At 37.1% G+C, this 18,936-nt stretch overlaps 1 protein-coding gene across 1 annotated transcript in view; it reads right to left on the reverse strand.

Annotated features, from left to right (window-relative positions):
• LOC116077524 (vomeronasal type-2 receptor 116-like) overlaps positions 1-4,299 on the reverse strand; it is a 21,873-nt gene extending 17,574 nt beyond the window's left edge. Inside the window, exon 1 of the mRNA XM_031352113.1 lies at positions 4,076-4,299. Coding sequence (XP_031207973.1) covers positions 4,076-4,299 — 224 coding nt within the window. The remainder of the gene's footprint in view (positions 1-4,075) is intronic.
• Positions 4,300-18,936: the final 14,637 nt, after the last annotated feature.

Genomic DNA, 18,936 nt, shown 5'->3' on the forward strand with positions numbered 1-18,936 from the left:
GGATGGGAAACTGGGAATGGAGAAATTCGCATGTAAATAAAGAAAATATCTAAAATAAAAAAAAAAGAAAAGCAGAAGAAAAAAATATATATATTTATTCCCTTCTTTTGCATATGCCTGGCGATGTGGCAGGCAAACTTCTAGGGATTGTCTTGTGTTTATCTCCTGTCCTCTAAAGAATCACTGGTTTACAAGTGTTCATTCAATTTTCTAGAGATCTGTATTCTGGTCCTTACACTTGCGCCTGAAACCTTTTCCCTTCTGAACCATATCCTCATCTTTATAACCAATAATGAAGAAAATAACTTACCCTCTGCAAGATCCCAAATTCCAAGTACATAGAAGAATTTATTTTTACATTAGAATAAAAGTGTTCCTTTTCAAAAGAAATGTTTCATAAAGATTATGTTATTTTTTTTATTTCATAACTAAATCCTTCATACCAGACATACTTTAGGATTTCACATAAAATCAGTCTTATTTAATCATGTTGCAGGGATCCATATGAAAATTGTTAATTTGTCTTTAAACATATGAAAAAAGGAAGAAAGAGAGAAAGGAAGAAAGAAAGAAAGAAAGAAAGAAAGGAAGGAAGGAAGGAAGGAAGGAAGGAAGAAAGAAGGAGGGCATGATCATAGAAGAGTAAAAACTACCCATTTGGTGGAGTTTTAATTAATTCCAGATTCAGTGAAATTGACAAGCGAGAATTACCACCAGTCCTCCGTAACAGGTTGGGGAAAGACAGGAGAGAGATTCAGAGAGCCAGGAAAATGAATGGGAGCCTGTAGCTGGGGTGGTGGGCATCTTCTGACATCCACTTTTGGACAGCTGCTGAGACTTAGTTCTTGCATACTATGAGGTGCATTTCTTTTAAACCCAACGAACATTTTCTTCAAAGTTAACAATAGACAAAAGGTCTTTGTACCTAAAATCTTTGAAAACCAAAAACTAAGACTTACGTGACATTAATCAGGATGCATATATAAAAATAATAATCTGAGAAATACTAAGAACTAAAAAGACTAAAATAAGAATGAAAGAGAGAAGCAATCAAAAAATTTTTGTAAATATTTTCATCATTCTTTTCATTTCAAAAAATATCAAAACACAACCATGGACTTATTCCAATTAGCTAAATGCTTGCCATGTGTGCATAAGTACGTGAGTTCATTCTCCAGTACCTACTACCAATAACATTCCAGGTATGTAGGATTGCTGGTGAATCTTTGTTGTGAATTTTTGCTGAATCTGAAATCAACTAACTAAAACCCATCTGATGGAAAGGGCTTTTTTCTTTCTTTCTTTTTTTTTTTTTTTTTTTTTTTTTTTTTTGATTGGATCATTTGACATGAGAATCACCCTAAATCTAGGCAAAACCTTCTGGTGAAATCCACATAAAGGGATATAGAAGCAGAAAATTTTATTACTTTACAATAATCCATAATTATATTTATTTTTCCTTTGTATCATATATAATGTTTAACCAACTATGATAACCTGAAAGAAAATTCCAATTAGAAAACTATAAGTTCCCTCTCCCTACTGTATGGCATTTCATCTAAGGTCTTTCCCTTTGAGAAAAACGAAGCATCAAGTGAGGAATGGGGTTGCCATCCCAGTCAAAATTTTGACCCATAATTTTCCTGTCTGAAATCACTGCAGGGACAAAAATGGAGAAGAGCCTGAGGAAAAGGAGGTACAGTGGCAGGCCCAAAGTGGAATCTAGCTTAAGATGAGGCCCTCTGGAAGACCCAACAAGCAGCTGAAAGAGTCAGATGCAGATATTTACACCCAACCAATAGACAGAAGCTGCTGACCCCTGTACTCAAATTAGGGAAAAGCTGGAAGAAACTGAGGAGGAGGGTAACCCTGTAGGAGGACCAGCAGTCTCAATCAATTAACCTGGATCCCCAAGATCTCTCAGATACTGAGCTACCAATCAGGCAGCATACACCAGCTGATATGATGCCCCCAAAAAATGTATAGCAGAAGATTTCTACGTCTGTGTTCAGTCAGAGAAAAGGCACTTAACCCTCAAGAGAATGGAGGCCCCAGGCAGTGGAGAGGTCTGGTGGGGTGGGTACATCCTCATGGAGACAGGGAGTAGGGAGGAGGAATGGGATAAAATCTGGAGTGCAAAAAAAAAAAAAAAATTAAATAAGATTAAAAAAGAGTGAAAAAAACTGAACTAAACAAACCTAGTGCATTGAAATATGATTTAATCACACAATATCTTTTGGAATCTTTATCATTACAATGAATAAACTTATGCATATTGAAAAATGAGGAAAAGACATTGAAGAGACAGAAGGTGAGATAGAATATTTACACATATACACAGAAAAATAGAACACTATATTAAAAACATATACAGTACAAACACCTAAATAAAAATTTAATCAGAAACATGGCAAAAGTATTTTAATTAAGATGTATTTACATGCTTACTTGCCACAGCATATAAAAATAGTCCACTAAGAATTGTGTTGTATTAGAATCTATGTTAACCTTTTAGAATAAAAATAACATTTACTTATCACATAGATTTCTTTTCCAATATCATGACAAATTAAATCATTCTTTGTGTTCACCCTGTGTGTTGGAAATAGGGGACAAGACAGCATTAAAAAGTTCATGAAATGGTAAGTATACCCTTTCCAGACTTATGATCAATGCTGCAAAACTCAGAGTATATTACATACTGAGGCACAGTGGAGCCTGAGCTGTGATATAGGAGACCACAGGGAAGGAACTTCACAGAAAATTTTACACACTGTGTAGTTGGAGAGTTTTCATTACCATCCAATGTTTCCAAACTGACAGATATAGAAAAGAATATATCCTAGGTAAAATATGGTTTCTGCTGAATAGATAAAATGAAAATTATTCCATTTAGACAAGAAATTTTGAATTTTTGTGGTGAGGTTTGCTATGTCAATTGCAAATAAAATATGATAAAACATCTTCAACATTCAATGACTTTTCACATGGGATCCATTTCTGTCAAAATTATATGACTTGATAATTTACTAGCCCACAAAAGCCTCACCCAAAATGCAGCAATTTTATAATGACCACATATAGTCCACCTTCATATAGATTTTCCTTTGGTAAATTTCCATCCATAAATTCTCAGTATGGTTGTGAATGTGTTTTCTAACTTTCTTTTATTAACAGGAAAATGCAAACAATGTTCTTCTCCTTCAAACCCCTATCATATGTATATCTAGTGCTATGGGAATATTTGCCTGGAATAAAGTAGACCAATTTTCCATTAGAAAGAAAATAGGATGATTTTGTCCATTAAAGTGAAGCAATAAATTTCAACCAGACTTGTTTTATACTGTCCTATAATCTTGAGGAATTCAGATATTCTAAAAGAGACATCTTTGGGTAGCTACCACTTTATTCAATGCATATTGATAACATAATCATAACAATGAAAGAAAACATAGTGGGAGTGAGACACTTGGAGACAAGATAGACATATTGAGAAATTGTCTGAGAATTAAGATCATTATTAGATGAACATTTAAGGACAATTATCTGAGACAGGTGAAGGTATTTTTGTAAATTTGAGGTATCCCCAACTACTGACATTCTGATTCCTTCAAACCAGCAGTATCTAACATAGGTAAAACATAGTGATTCTAAATCATCATACCAAGCATTCATGAGTCAAAGTTGTTTTTAGTGGAATCACTTCTTTATACAGAAAAATAAGTCAACTTCCAGAATCCTCCTGAAAAACTGGATCACCCTTTAATTGAATATTCCTTCTTCTAAAGATTTATTATAGAAAATGTCTAAATGATGTGGTGCTGTAGACTGAATAAGAGTAAGAGATTCCTATTATAAAATGGAAAAACTAAAGTTAATAAAATAAAAGTCCTTATTTCAACTTTGTGAGAAGAAATTTCAGTAGAAAAATATAATTCAAGAATATATTTCAGAATGGAAGATAAGAATTGTCATAATGAAAAATGCAGGGAATAATCAACTTTGATTCCATATATACCCTTACTCACATGTATTCTCAATTCTAAAAATTTATAACTGGAAAATAATCACTTACTGTAGGTAAAAATCCTTGTAGTCATTCATCAGATTTCCATGAGCAGTTTTTTTTTCAGTGTAAAAAGTATGAAGTGGAAAAAAAGCACCAATCACTACATCTCCTTCACAGTGAAAATTTTCCTTCAATCTGAAATAGCACTCAGAGTATTGAAAGGCACACTCAAGACTGGGAATCTGCATAGACCATGGAATAAAAACATAGAAGATCCTATTAACACACATGTCGGTTCAGCCGTGAGTCTGATAGATGTACACCTTGCAGTGACCAGAAAATATATAGTCAGCTCACATTTTGTGAGTATGTGTACTAACTTTGTTGAAGAGTGAAACTGTCACCCTAATCACCCAAGTTCTTTCTGGATACTCTTCCATGGCCACTGAGAATTCTGAAACATTTTTCTTCCCTTAGGCTCTGCATCTGAGGCCCTGTATGTAAGTGGAAAACAAGCTGGAAATATGTTTGTAGAACTTCTTCTCTAGCCGCAGGCACTGTGATTTCAGTAGAGACAACAGAAGGCAATAGCTCAGGGATTAACTACTCTTGGACTGATTTAGCCAAAAATGTAAAGCAGTAAAGTTTACATGAAAACAACTGAAGATGAGGTAGAAAGTGAAATGCTTGATGAAAGGAAAAATGTATGAGAAAAGCCATGATAGGCCTAGTCAAAATAAGTGGGACATCATGCTGAATAAAACCAATGAGTATCAGTATCAGTCTTCCTTTTCCAGTTTGGAGGAGTTTCAGTACTTTCCTACTACGATATGGATGTCTACATGTCATTATTATGTAAAGTCTAACTCAAGAAATCCATTTCTCACTTGGGGTAAACCAATGGTCCTACTAAATTCAGCAATTCAAAATGAGATATTTAATTACCGTGAAGAAATCATGTTTTCCATTGATATTTTGAGCTTTGAGCTCATAAACTACTGATCTCCTTTTTCATTCTTAGGAAATCATTGAATAGATATGTTGTCATAATCCATCTCTACACCTACAGCAGTGGGTTATATACTATTAATTTTTATAAGTAATTAACATATCTATAAAACCTTCCTCTCTCCCCATAAAACCTAGAACATGAAAACCATGTTAGTATGTCCTATCACCCAATATACAGAATGATCATATCAGGAGCAAGGCTCCACTTCTTAGCAAACAGAAGAAAGTTAAAACAATGAGTACATTTGGTATTAAACTGTAGCAATTCATGAAATCTCCAAGCAATAAATAAACACATTAAGAATAAATGGGAAAGTGGAGTGAAAGTAATTCCAGAATAGACAACAAAAATAATACTATAATAAGAAATATCAGTTTGTCAAACTGAAACATATTCCTCTCTTATTTAAATGGATAATAATTAGAGTCAAAGTACAGTAACTACAGCCTCAACAAACCTATATGCTATGAAAACATGCAAAGAAACCAGCTACTAAAACATCTGAATCAGTAAACCAGCAGTCCAGTTCATCCTGTGACATTTAGGAATCCTATGTCTTAATTCAGATCTCACATAGTCTTTACAGACTCTATAATGAGTCCTGAATAAGAGTTATATAAATTTCATTTAGTGAGATATATTTAAATAAGACTTTAATAAGAACTTCTACAAAACTGAAGTCAAACAAAATACTTTTATGTAGGATGACTATAAAACTGAAATGTGTATGTGTTTGATTAATGTCCTGGTCAAAAAAAAAGAGCTAGCATTAAGTACATTTTTCATCTTGACTTTTTGATATATATGTTTCATAATATGAAATGAGTGGTTATAAAAAATAATCTGTAGGTTACTGACTGAGACAAAACAGTACATAAGAAAAATACACAGTGTAAACTTGCTGATAATTATTTGTTTTTAAGTACAAAAGTAGGACTTTTAGAAAAAGAAATTAGTGAGTAAACAATATGAAATTGACAGTGATATATAAGCTCAAATCTATTTATTTATTTATTTATTTAGCTATTTTGCAGATCTGGCTGTTCTGGATCAGAGTATGTAAACCAGGCTAGCTTAAAACTCACAGAGATCTGTTTACATTTGTCTCCTGAGCACTGAAATTCAAGGTCTGTACCACTGCACCTAGCTCTAAATTCTCATTTTTATTTTTAATGTTTAATGACACAAAGGCATACTAATTGGAACCTTTTACAGACACCTATAGGTAAATCACAGTGTAGATTTATGAGACTTTATTTAACATCATCTGCAGAAATTCATTTGGAAAATATCACTTGACCAGACATTTCATCTTATTGGAAATGGAACATTTAAAAATGAATCATCAAGTTATAATGTGGCTGAGCTGCCCACCATGCGTTAGGTGTTATCTGACCCACCAATTCACATAGCATAGCAGAAATCTATTATAAAATGGAAGTGGTATATGTGTGATTGGACCTAAAAATCTCCTGAAGGCACAAATAAATTATATGAGAAAATTGCCTAAATGTCTGTTGTTTCTACTCCCTTTACAATTCCATCTTTTCCAAAGCATGCCTCAGATCAGTTGACTGAGGAAAAGAAGACTAAGGCTGGTTTTACTGATGGTTTTGCATCTTATGCAGGCACTACCCAGAAGTAGACCGCTACAGGATTTAGACAACCCTGTGAGATACTGGCAAAGGGAAAACTCTGTGCAATACTTATGGTGATACATTTTGTGCAGAAGGAAAAATGGTCAGATGTGCAATTATTCACTGATTCATGAGCTGTGGCCAATGGATTGTCTGGATGGTCAAGAAATTGGAAAGACCAGGATTAGAAAACTTGTAAAACAGACATCTGTAGAAGGAATATATGGATTCATCTCAGAAAAGGATATAAAGATATTTGTGTTTCATGTAAATACGCATCCAAAAATGACTTCATCCAATGAGGACTTCAATAACCAAACAGATAATATGACCTATCTGTGGATTGTCACCCTCTTCCCAACACTCTCACTGACCAACAGTCCCATGAACAAATGGCCATGATGACAAAAATGGAGGTAACATATGGGCTAAACAACATGGATTTTTATTCATCAAGGTTAATCTGGCTAAAGTCAGCCATTCCTCCATTCTTCATTTTTGTCCCTTCATTTCCTTTAGACAAAACAATTTTAGGTCAAAATTTGTGAAAGAAAGGTTGTGTCTTCATCCTTCCACTAAGACCCCTGTATAACTACTGGAGGGGTTCCCTTCACATTCCATATCTCTACTGTTGGGCATTGCAGCTAAGGTCAGCCCCACTGACTCATGAAAGCCTCCCCATACCAAGTCTCTGGGAATTACTAAAGATTTCTCCTACTTCCCACACCTGGCATCCATATATTTCCACTCATTCTATTAGCTCTTTGGACCTCTCTTCTGTCTTTCACCATACCTCATTCTGCACCCACCCCAACCCCATATTCCTCCATACTCTCTAACTTCCAGCCAGGTCCTTCCTTCCCTCTGCCTCCCATGACTATTTTGTTCTCCTTTTTAAACTGTATTCAAACATCCTGATTTGTATCTTCCTTCTTATTTACCTTCTTTTGGTATATGAGGTGTATAATGGCTATGGTGTACTTTATGGCTTATATATATTTATCTGTGAGTACCTAGCATACATGTCTTTTGGATCTGGGTTGCCTCCCCCAAGATGATATTTTCTATTCCATTCATTTGCCTTCAAAATTTACGATGTCCTTGTTTTAATAGCTAAATAGTATTTCATTGTGTAAATGTACCATATTTTTTTGTATCCATTCTTCACTTGAGGGACATGTGGGATGTTTCCAGTTTCTGGCTATTATGAATAAGTTGCTATGAACACAGTGGAGCATGCGTCCTTGTGAAATGATGAAGCATATTTGGATATATGATCAGGAGCAGAATATGTGAGTAATCAGGTAGAACTGTTTTCAATTTTCAGAGAAAATACCAGATTGATTTCCTCAGTGATTGTACAAATTTGCAATCTTAGTGGCAATGGAGGAGTGTTCTTTCTCCACATCCTCACCAACACTTGCTGTCACTTGAGGTTTTGAACTTTTGCATTCTGAATCTCAAGGTCATTTTGATTTGCATTTCCTCATTGACTAAGGATGTTGAACATTTCTTTAAGTGCTTATTGGCCATTCAAGATTCTGTTGAGATGTCTCTGTTTAGTTCTGTTCCTCATTTTTAAGTGGGTTATTTGGTTTTCTAGAGTATAACTTTTTGAGTTGTTTATATATTTTGGATTCTCATACTCTATCACATATAGGGTTAATGAAAAACCTTTCTCAATGTGTAGGCTTCTGCTTTCTCCTATTGACTGTCCTTTTGCCTTGCAGACGATTTTCAGTTTCATGAGATCCCACTTATTAAAAGCTGACCTTAGAGCCTGAGCCATTGATATTCTGTTCTGGACATTTTCTCCTGTGTCCATGTATTCAAGGCTACTTCCCACTTTCTCTTTTATTAAATTCAGTGTGTCCTGTTTTATGTTGAGGTTTGTGATCCATTTGGACTTGAACTTTTTTCAGTGTGATAAACATGGATCTATTTGCATTCTTCTACATGCAAACCACTAGTTATACCGGCATGATTTGGTGAAGATACATTCTGTTCTGCATGATATGGTTTTGGCTTCTTTGTCAAACATCAGGTGTATGGGTTTAGTTGTATGTCTTTGATTGTACTGCACTGATCAATCTGACTATTTCTGTAAAATACCATGTAGGTTTTATCACTACTGCAATGTTATATATCTTGAAGTTTGGGATGGTTATTTTTCCAGAAGTTCCTTTATTGTTCAGGATTGTTTTGGGATTTTTGCTTTTCCAATGAAGTTGAAAATTGTTCTTTCAATATCTGTAAAAAATATTTTTGAAATTTGATAGAAAATGCATTGAATTTGTAGATTGCTTTTGATAAGGTGGCCATTTTCACTATGTTGTTTCTACTGATCTATGAGCATAGAAATCTGTCCATTTTCTGAGGTCTTCTTTGATTTTATTCTTTAGGGTCTTGAAACTCTTTGTCATACAGAACTTACACTTCCTTGGTTAGATTTACACCAAAATACTTTATATTATTTGTGGCTATTGTGAAGGGTCTTCCTAATTTCTTTCTCAGCCCCTTTATCATTTATATAAAGGATGGCTACTGATTTCTTGGAGTTAATTTTATATACAGCCACATTGTTGAAGTACTTTATCAGCTGTTGGAATTCTCTGGTAGAATTCAAGGGTTAATTATATATAATATTGTATCACCTACAAATGATATCTTGACTTCTTCATTTCCATTTTATATCACGTTGATTTGTATTTGCTGCCGTATTTCTCTAGCTAGAACTTCAAGTACTACATTGAAAAGATAGCGAGAGGGGGCTGGCGAGATGGCTCAGCGGGTAAGAGCATTGACTGCTCTTCCAAAGGTCCTGAGTTCGGATCCCAGCAACCACATGGTGGCTCACAACCATCCATAATGACATCTGACACCCTCTTCTGATATCTGAAGACAGCTGTAGTGAATTGGGCTGGAGTGAGCAGGGCCGGAGCTAGTGGGCCGGCAGAGGTCCTGAGTTCAATTCCCAGCAGTCACACACATGATGGCTCATGGCCATCTGTACAGCTACAGTGTACTCATACACATAAATAAAATAAATATTTAAAAAAAAAAAAGATAGGGAGAGAGTGGGCAGCCTTGTCTTTTCCCTAATTCCCTAATTGTAATGAGATTGCTTCAAGTTTCTCTCCATTTAATTTGATATTGGCTGATGGTTTTCATGTATATTGCTTTTATTATGTTTATGTGGGTGCCTTGAAAACTTGTTCTCCCTAAAACTTTTTCAACATCTACTATTTTATCCACAAATTGGAGGCAGAGTGAGACTGGGCCTGTCAGGGGCTTTTGAAACCTCAAATACCATTCTTAGAGACACAACTCCCCCCAAAAGCTACTACCTTCTATTTCTTCCAAAATCACTTCCTCCAATTAGGAACCAGGCATTCAAATATCTGAGGCTATAGAGACCATTCACATCAACCAAAGTTGCTAGAGAAATTGAAATTCACTGTTGTGTGAGGTCGAGAAAGGACTTCTAGCAGGGAAGGAGAGACAGGAACTAGAAAGTAATTCTGCCTCTCTGTTGGCTCTCTGTTTATTTGCTAGCTTTGGCTTAGTTAGCTTTATTAAACAATTCAGAACTCCCTACCCAGGAATAGTACTACCTACAGCTGAATGAGCCCTCCATCAATTAGCAATCAAGAAAATGCCCTTCCAATAACTACTGTTCCTTCAATTCACATTGCACCATCCCCCAACTCCATTTTTACTTATTCTGCTTTTCCTATCTAAAATTTAAACTGATGGAAATTTTAAAGTATATTTTGTATATGGCAAAGATAAGTAGATTGTTTTATACATGAGAATCATATCATAAACATACCTGTCTTAGGGTTTCACTGCTGTGAACAAACACCATACGTAAAACAACTCTTACATGGACAACATTTAGTTGGTGCTGACTTACAGGTTCAGCAGTTCAGTCCATTATCATAAAGATGGGAAGATGGCAACATCCAGGCAGGCATGGTCCAGAAGGAGCTGAGAGCTCTACATCATCCTCTGAAGGCTGCTAGCAGAATACTGATTTGCAGGAAGCTAGAATGAGAGTCTTAAAACCCACACTCGCAGTGATACACCTACTCCAACTGGGCCACACTTACTCCAATAGGGCCAAAGCTTCCAACAGTACCACTCCCTGAGTCCAGTATATGTAAACTATCATAATACCCATGTTCACTCAGGACCATTGTCTCCCTCATCCTTGTTGTTTATGTGTTCTCATGTTCCCCATAACATTTGCTTGAAACAAGCATCTATTTGCATATATTGAAGATCTATTTATGAAGCAACCAAAACTGTATTCATTCATTCAATTACAAAGCATTTTTTCAACAAGTAGTTTAATTTTTGGCTTCATATTATTGTGTTTCTATCAATAAGTAAGAAATATAAAACAATAATATACAAAACTGCTTTAGACTCTCAATGTTGTGATTAAAAAGCCCATTGTTTTCTTATGTTTGTAGGGATCAAATATAGACCCTCTGGCATTCTAACCACTTGTTCTACCACTGAGCTATGTTCTTAGGCCTTCAGCTGCAAAGTCACATTTTAAGGGACCAGGGAAGTAAAACAAGAACAGACAGAGTAAAAACACATTATTCCATATTTTAAAAAATAATTCATTTTTCTCTTCATTGTACTAAATAGCAATGTTAATCTTAACCTGCTGAGTCACTTGGAAAATAAAATGCTGAGGAATATAGAATACCACGAAGAATATAATATAGCTAAAAATACTGCTCATCAGAGTGAAAAACATTTTACTTTCAATAAAAATATTGAATATATTTTGTGTATATATTAAATCTTTGAAATAAAATTTAAACAAAGTCAAAATTGTGAAATTAAGAACCCCATCAAACTCCAAGAAAATATGAAATCATTTTTAAATGGAGAATGTAAAGAATCCCATTATACAGTTAAATAAGTAATACATGCAAACCCCACTAGCAAGAAATCTCAAATCATTAAACATCAAAGAGCCTTTGAAATAAAGAAAACTCATATTTCCAATGAATGTGGGCAAACTTCATCTAAGAAGACTAAACTCACTGATCGTAAGAGTTCATTCCATATAAAAACCTTATGGATGTAATATTTTTAAAACAGTATTCTCTAGAAGTTCCACACTCAATGGACAGTAGATAAATCATAAAAGGAAGAAATCACTTATGCATTGAATGTGGGAAAGTTTTCACTATGTAAAGCCATATAACTGATTATTAGAGTGATCATACTACAGAAAAAAATGTATATACAGAAGTGTTAGAACAGCTCGCATCTGAATACAGCACACTAGGCCAAAACAGTTCCACGTATAAGAGGTTTATTAGGAAAGAGAGGGACAAGGTAGTGGTGGAAATAGAAGGAGAGGAGAGAGAGAGAGAGAGACAGAGAGAGAGAGAGAGAGAGAAATGGGGGGCTTTATATATGGGTAATGAGGTAACATGGGTAAAGGTGGGAGGTGAGCCAAGTGGATTCTGGGAATATGGTGGCTGTTGCTGCGGGTCCCACCTATGTGATATCATGAGTTTCGGAGGTCCTGATACCAACATACATCCCTTCTTGTTATTATAAAGAGAAGGAAAGAAAAAGGGAGTTGGAAGCTGATAGTGAAAAGGGAACTCGGGTGTTGTTTCTCTTAAGCTGCTTCCTGCTGTCCAGGGCCATCATCAATTTTGGGGGTGTAGCTGTTTTTCACCATCGGGATCTACTTGGTAAGTGCATCAGGTTCCTCTGTGGACAGTGGCTCTTCTGTGGGCAGTGGCTAGTAATCCTGTAACAGGAAAACATTTAATACCGCAGTCAATTCAGCTTACTGACCTGAGAGGCCAGGAGTTTCTATGACTACCTGTTGATTATTCATAAAGTACCCAGCTCGTCCTTTAGAAGAGCCGTCAGTAAAATCAAAAGAGCATTACTCAAAGGCTGTGAAGAAGTATCTTAGGAAATATCACCTTATGTACATTTAAAATTTTTATCAACCTATCTTGAGAATAATGATTATCTACAGTTCCTTCAAATCCTATCTGAGCAAGTAACCAATCTGTGTTATGTTGTTTCAGCCAGGCATCTTGTTCTATGGTAAAAGGCTGAATGATAATGTCTGGCTCTTTATCAAAATAAGTCAGTGCCTGCTTTTTTCTAAGCACAATCATATGAGCCACTGCCTCATAATATGGTAGGATATTACGTTTAGGAGATGTCTTTGAATGTATCCACATAAGAGATGCTTTTTGTCACAACAACACTATAGGCATGTGAGTCATGTTAAAAATCAACAAATGCAAGGGTAAAGAATAATCTATATAAGTAACAAATTGATTTTCAATAGTTCCTTCTACCTGTTGTAAAGCCAATATTCCTTTTTGAGTTAAAGATCTAGGGGAATTTGGATCAGAACTCTCTCTGAGAATAATAAAGGTTTCAATTCTCCTGCAGTAAGCTTTAAATAGGGGTGAAGCCAATTGATATCAACTAACAATTTTTGAAAATCAATTAATGTTTTTAAACTGTCCCTGTGAGTAAACTATCTTTTGAGGAAAAATAGCTTGATCTGTAAGTTTAAAGCCTAAGTAATTATAAGGATCCTGAGTTTGCACCTTTTCTGGGGCTATTTGCAGTCTTTTTTCAGCTAAGGCAAGCTATAAATTTCTATAACATAAAAGGACATCCTAAGGATTTTTTTCCTGCTAATAAGATGTCATCTGTATAGTGGGCGATACATATCATTGGCCATTGTTGCCTTACAGGCTCGATGGCTTGTGTCACAAACTTTTGACATAAAGTAGGACTACTAGCCATGCCCTGAGGAAGTACTGTCTACTGATACCTTTTCATAGGTTCCTTAAAATTAATAGAAGGAACACTAAAAGCAAATCTCTCACGATCCTCAGGGTGCAAAGGAATTGTAAACAAACAGCCTTTCAAATCTACCACTATTTTATAATATCCTTTAGGAATAGCCACCAGAGATGGAAGTCCAAGTTGTAATGCTCTCATAGTTACCATGGTTTTATTAACCTTTCTTAGACAATCTCCATTTACCAGACTTTTTCTTAATAACACATATAGGCATATTTCAAGAGGATTTGGATTATCTCAGATGTTCTGTCTCTAATTGTTCCTGCACCAGCAAGGAAGCGGCTTGTATCTTTTCTTGAGATAAAGACCACTGATCAACCCACACTGGAGTATTATTACCCCATTGAATTTTATCAGCGTGAGATGTACCCAAGATAGTGGCCATTATGGAGAATGCCCCAAACCTCTACTCTTAGGGTGAGGCTTAGGGCCTTCAGATGTTCTAATGTCCTGTTCTGGCATCTGTTTATTAGCTATTTCACTAGGGTTTCACAAGACAAGGCCCATTTGTGACAAAAGATCTTTCCCCCAAAGGGTAACAGGCAGATTTAACATCACATAAGGCTGAATTTGTCCTGAATTGCCCTCCTCATCTCTCCAGGTGAAAGGCTTAGAGCTTCATTTTGTGTTATTTTCATAACCAATCTCTTAGAGGTGACTAATTGTATCAGACAAAGGCCAAGTAGAAGGCCAATCTTGTCCTCTAATAATGGTTACATTAGCTCCAGTGTCTATTAGTCTTTCAAATCTTTTTCTTTCAATTATTAATTTAAGGTTAGGTCTCTTACTAGTAATAGATTGGACCCAGTACACATCAGAGGAACCAAAGCCACTCTGTCCTCTTTCATTTTTGACAAATTTTGAAGGTATTGGGTACAAAGGAACTAAAATGAGCTGAGCAATTCTTTGATTAGCTGGTACCGTAATAACACCAAGAGGGGAAGCAGTCATGACTTTAACTTCTCTCTTGTAGTCATTATCTGTAACACCTGGATACATCTGCAGTCCTCTCACAATCGAGCTGCTTCTTCCTATAAGAAGTCCCCAAGTCTCTGTGGGCAAAGGTCCAAAGACCCCGGTAGGCAGAATTTGAACTCCCATTTCTGGTGTTAATACTGCATGGGAGGTGGAACAGAGATCTAGTCCTGCACTTCTTGGGGTTGCCCTGAGAAGTTTAAAGACAGATTTTCTTGGCTGGGTGGCAGCCTCATGGCCCCATAGGCTGCTTGTGATTTTAGAGCAGGGGCCTGGGACTGGCCCCTCAATTCATTTCCCAGCAAGGGATTGTCTTGAAAGTCTTTCTAGGATGTATATTTTCTAGCCTAATGCTTACCTCTCCTGCATCGGGGACAAATTCCTGGGGCACTGCCTGACTGCTGCTTGCAGAGCCTGTTTTCCTAGGGCAATCATTCTTAAAATGACCCAGATTTCTGCATTTAAAACAAACTTTATTCTCCTGCTTCTGTGCAAGTATTGCTTGCACAATGGTTCCCTGTAAAGCCATGGCCATGGCCAAACCCTGATTATAGGAAGGCCCGATTTCTGCACACAGATGAATATATCTGGATAAATCTGTCTGTCCTTTCTGTGGCTGAATGGTGGCTCAACAAGCTGTGTTAGTGTTTTTATATGCCAACTGTGTAATAAAGGACTGTCAGCTTGAGCTTCTCTAAGAATTCTGCGGGCAGTCTGTTGCAATCAATCCACAAAATTCTAGAAGAGCTCATCTGGGGCTTGCCTGATGTTGGCTAAACTTCCATTGAACTTGCCTTTTGTTGGTAACTGAGTCCAAGCATGGCGAGCTGTCATTGGGATCTGAGCATACACTCCAGTGGGATACCCAGTCTGATTAGCATTCCCTTCATACTGACCCTCTCCCTAAAGCATGTCCAAATTCTACTTTGGGTTCCCTGTCTGAGTGTTTGATGTGGCAGTTTTCTTACTATTGTCACACCACTTGGAACTCCAAAGCAAAAAGTCTCCTCCTGGCTCCTAAATACTGTTTTCCAATCTTGAGGAGTTAAATGTGACTCTATTACAGTATCTAACAGGGCCTGTGTAAACGAGGCAGTAGGACCATACTGAGCCACTGCTTCTTTTAGATCTTTTATTACCTTGAATTTTAAGGTCTGATATTGTCTAATTTGATTATTTTGTTGATCAAGTGTCTCAGCAACAGGGAACACGAGCACCCCAGAAGTGTCTTGCCCGTTCCTTCGAGCCTGACTTATGGCTCTCTCTAGAGGCAATTGAAATGTCTCAGAATTGCTGTTTCTTTCTTTGTCTGATGCTGCTTTTAGCTCTTGTAACTCATTAGTCAATTTTTGTAACTTAATTTCAAACTCTAATTTACTTAGTTGTAAGTCCCTCTGGGCAGTATCTCTTATAGTAGTGGCCATAGGCAGAGCTGAAGGCACGTAGAAATGCCACTCTTCGCCATGATATCTAGCCGGTCCCTTTTCTGAGAAAGTTTCCTGATCCCCTACGATCTCTGTGTTCACACTATCTGACCTCTGTGTACTTTTTTCGCTATCTGACACCTGCGATCCTTCACCTTGAATGATCTCATTTATGAGTGCTCAGAAACAGGGTGAATTTACCCAGCTGGTTGTTCCTTAGAGCTTCTACAATTTTTTCTCAGGTTCTTTTACTTAAAATCCTTACTTCTTGAAACCATGGGCAGCAAGATTCTACTTCACCTGAAAGATTCTCTAATACTCATTCTTCCACCCTTATCCCTCTAGCCTGGAGCAGTTTTTCTGCACTGTGGACAGTTGCCTGTTTAGAACTATTCAAACCCATATCACTGTCAAATCCTAGGTGAGATTAGTGCCGGGTCAGCACCAATCCAACCTAACCCATATCCTCTTGTACTCACAGTAATACTTCTAAAAGATGAAACCAGGGCTAGCACTAGTGAGAATAACATAAACTGCCTACCGTACAGGATGGTATACCATTTTTCTTCTAATTCTTGCAGAGCTCTGCTTACAACAGTGCTGCTCTCTGTTGATCTCTCCATGTCCAGGCTCCACATTGGCCACCATCTGAAACCACCCATGGTTACAGGGACTGGATTCCCCTGGAAGGAAAGCAGAAGCCTAGGAAGAAATATAGGAGTCCAAGGTTGCCCGAAAAATAATTAGGCCAATTCGGATAATCTGATCAAAGCCACTTTTACTAGGAAAGTCAGGTATATATACACTTCACAAAAAACAAAAGAAAGTTTCTAGGTGCCAGGGTCTTCTCAGAATGTCAACACTGCAGCAACCTGTCATCCAGGGGTGTTTCCTTAGCTCAATGGGAGGTGGCTCCTAACAGATACCCCAAGGGAGAGATAGTGGCAGACAAAGCGCCTTTTGTGTGGCTCACCCCAGGTGGGAGAGCCACTTCCAGGTGAAGGCTAGCTCTGAGTCTCAAGGCTTTTTTGGCTAAGGGGGAAGTCACAAGGGGCTAGCAACAAGGAAGAGTTTACAGACCTGTATCTGGCAATCAGCCAAGTACTTAAGGACAAAGTCCCATTGTGTTATTTCTTCAAGTCATTCTGTTGCAGGTAGCAATTGAAGTAATGCTTGGCAAATTGGCAGTGTAAGCAAAGCTTTAAGTGAATAATTAAATATATCAATAAATTAAGATCGAATAAGTAGGGTTAGGTTTTTCAAAACCCTTTTAATGAAGGTTTCATAACCCTTTTAATAAATGCTTCAACCTTCCGAATAGTCTGTCAATCAGAGGTAGGGGAGGAAGACAGTTAGATAGAACAAAGGTGGCATGGACCTGTGTAGAAGTAGTTCTCTTGGGCCATTCTAATCTTCATTGTCAGGATATCAGCAATCAATAATGTCACCAAACATGGATCAGCAAGGGCAACTCCACTCTATGAATTAGTAGCAGCAGCTTACTCCGGAAAAAAAAAATTAGGCTCTACCAATTACCAGAAATCTGCAGAAGAGGTAAGAAGTTGATAAAATATCACAAGAAGTTATTTGGTACATTTTACTCTACAAAGTCACAACAAGTGAAGATGAGTGTTATGGAGCAAGGTGAACAAATGACAGTGTATCTTCAGTGAAGAACAGCATCAGCAAAGCCCAGTGAAGACCAGCAAAGAGTAGCAAGACAAGTCAAGGCCAGAACATCATCCACTGTCTGTTGAATTATAGATACCCTTTCCCTATACCTTTTCCTATACCCTTTCCAAACATTATGTGTCCTTTCAAGCATCTACTCCAGCAAAACATCACATGCTGTCTCCATGGGTAAGGGTACTAGAGAAAATCTTTATCCATATACCACAGGCAACATTAGATGGGGGAGAGAATGAAGAATTTCATTTGCTGACAATGAAGCATTACTTAAGGAGATGATACTCAATATTGACAAAAGCAGAGATCACTTAAGGTTTTATTAGTAGAGACTTGAGTTACTTGATAGAAGGCTTTCTCCATAGTGCTAGAAGCTCTGGGTTGGAGCCGCAGACACTGCATGTGGATTTTGCTTGTAATCCAAGGATTTGGGGGAAAGGAGGAAAAGATAGTGATGCTAAAGTATTGCTATACCTACAGAGTAAGACCATAAAGTCAAAAGATCATATACATGTATATATGCCTCAAAAGTAATGGGTAAAGTGCTGATAAAAGAAGGGGGCAATGTACCACAATGAGGAAAAAGTAAGCAGAAGAATCAATGTTGTCAAATAGGTTATGCTTTTGATATAATGGGTGTTTTAGGATCAAGTGTGGCAAAGAACAGGAGAGATGACTAGATAGACATGAAAATGAATGGAAATCTGTAACTGACAGCAGTGACAAGGTGGGGGACACATCTCCAGGGTTAGATAGAGACCTGGGATAAGGGAGTTTCCCAAGAATCAATGGGGGTAACCTTAGCTGTGTCTTACTACCTTGGGGATATGGAACCAGAAAAAAATACTTCCTGTAACCAGACAGGATCCTAGTGGAGCCATAGAGACCTCAATCCAACTATAAAACTTTCACACCAAAATTTATCCTGTCTTCAAGTAATACAGGCGTGGGGGGGGGTTGGAATGAGGGAATAACTACCCAATAACTGGACCAGATTTAGACCCATCCCATGGGCAAGTATCAATCCCTAACATTTTTAGAGATAGTTTGTTATGCTTGCAATCAGGAGCAGGCTGTCCTCTGGTTCCAAACAGCAGCTGACACAGACATATATAGAAATTCACAGCCAAATGGTGGATGGAGTTTGGGGACTCTTATGGAAAAATAGGAAGAAGCATTGTGGGCCAGAAGGGGATAGACTTCCACAGGAAGACTAACAGAGTGAACCTACCTGTACACTTGGTGCTAATGAAAGGCTGGAGAATCGTAGAATGTATAATGTATAACTTTTACCTAAAAGCAGGCATGGAAAAT

Source organism: Mastomys coucha, unplaced genomic scaffold (assembly GCF_008632895.1).
Source record: "Mastomys coucha isolate ucsf_1 unplaced genomic scaffold, UCSF_Mcou_1 pScaffold5, whole genome shotgun sequence".
NCBI classification, from domain to species: Eukaryota; Metazoa; Chordata; class Mammalia; order Rodentia; family Muridae; genus Mastomys; species Mastomys coucha.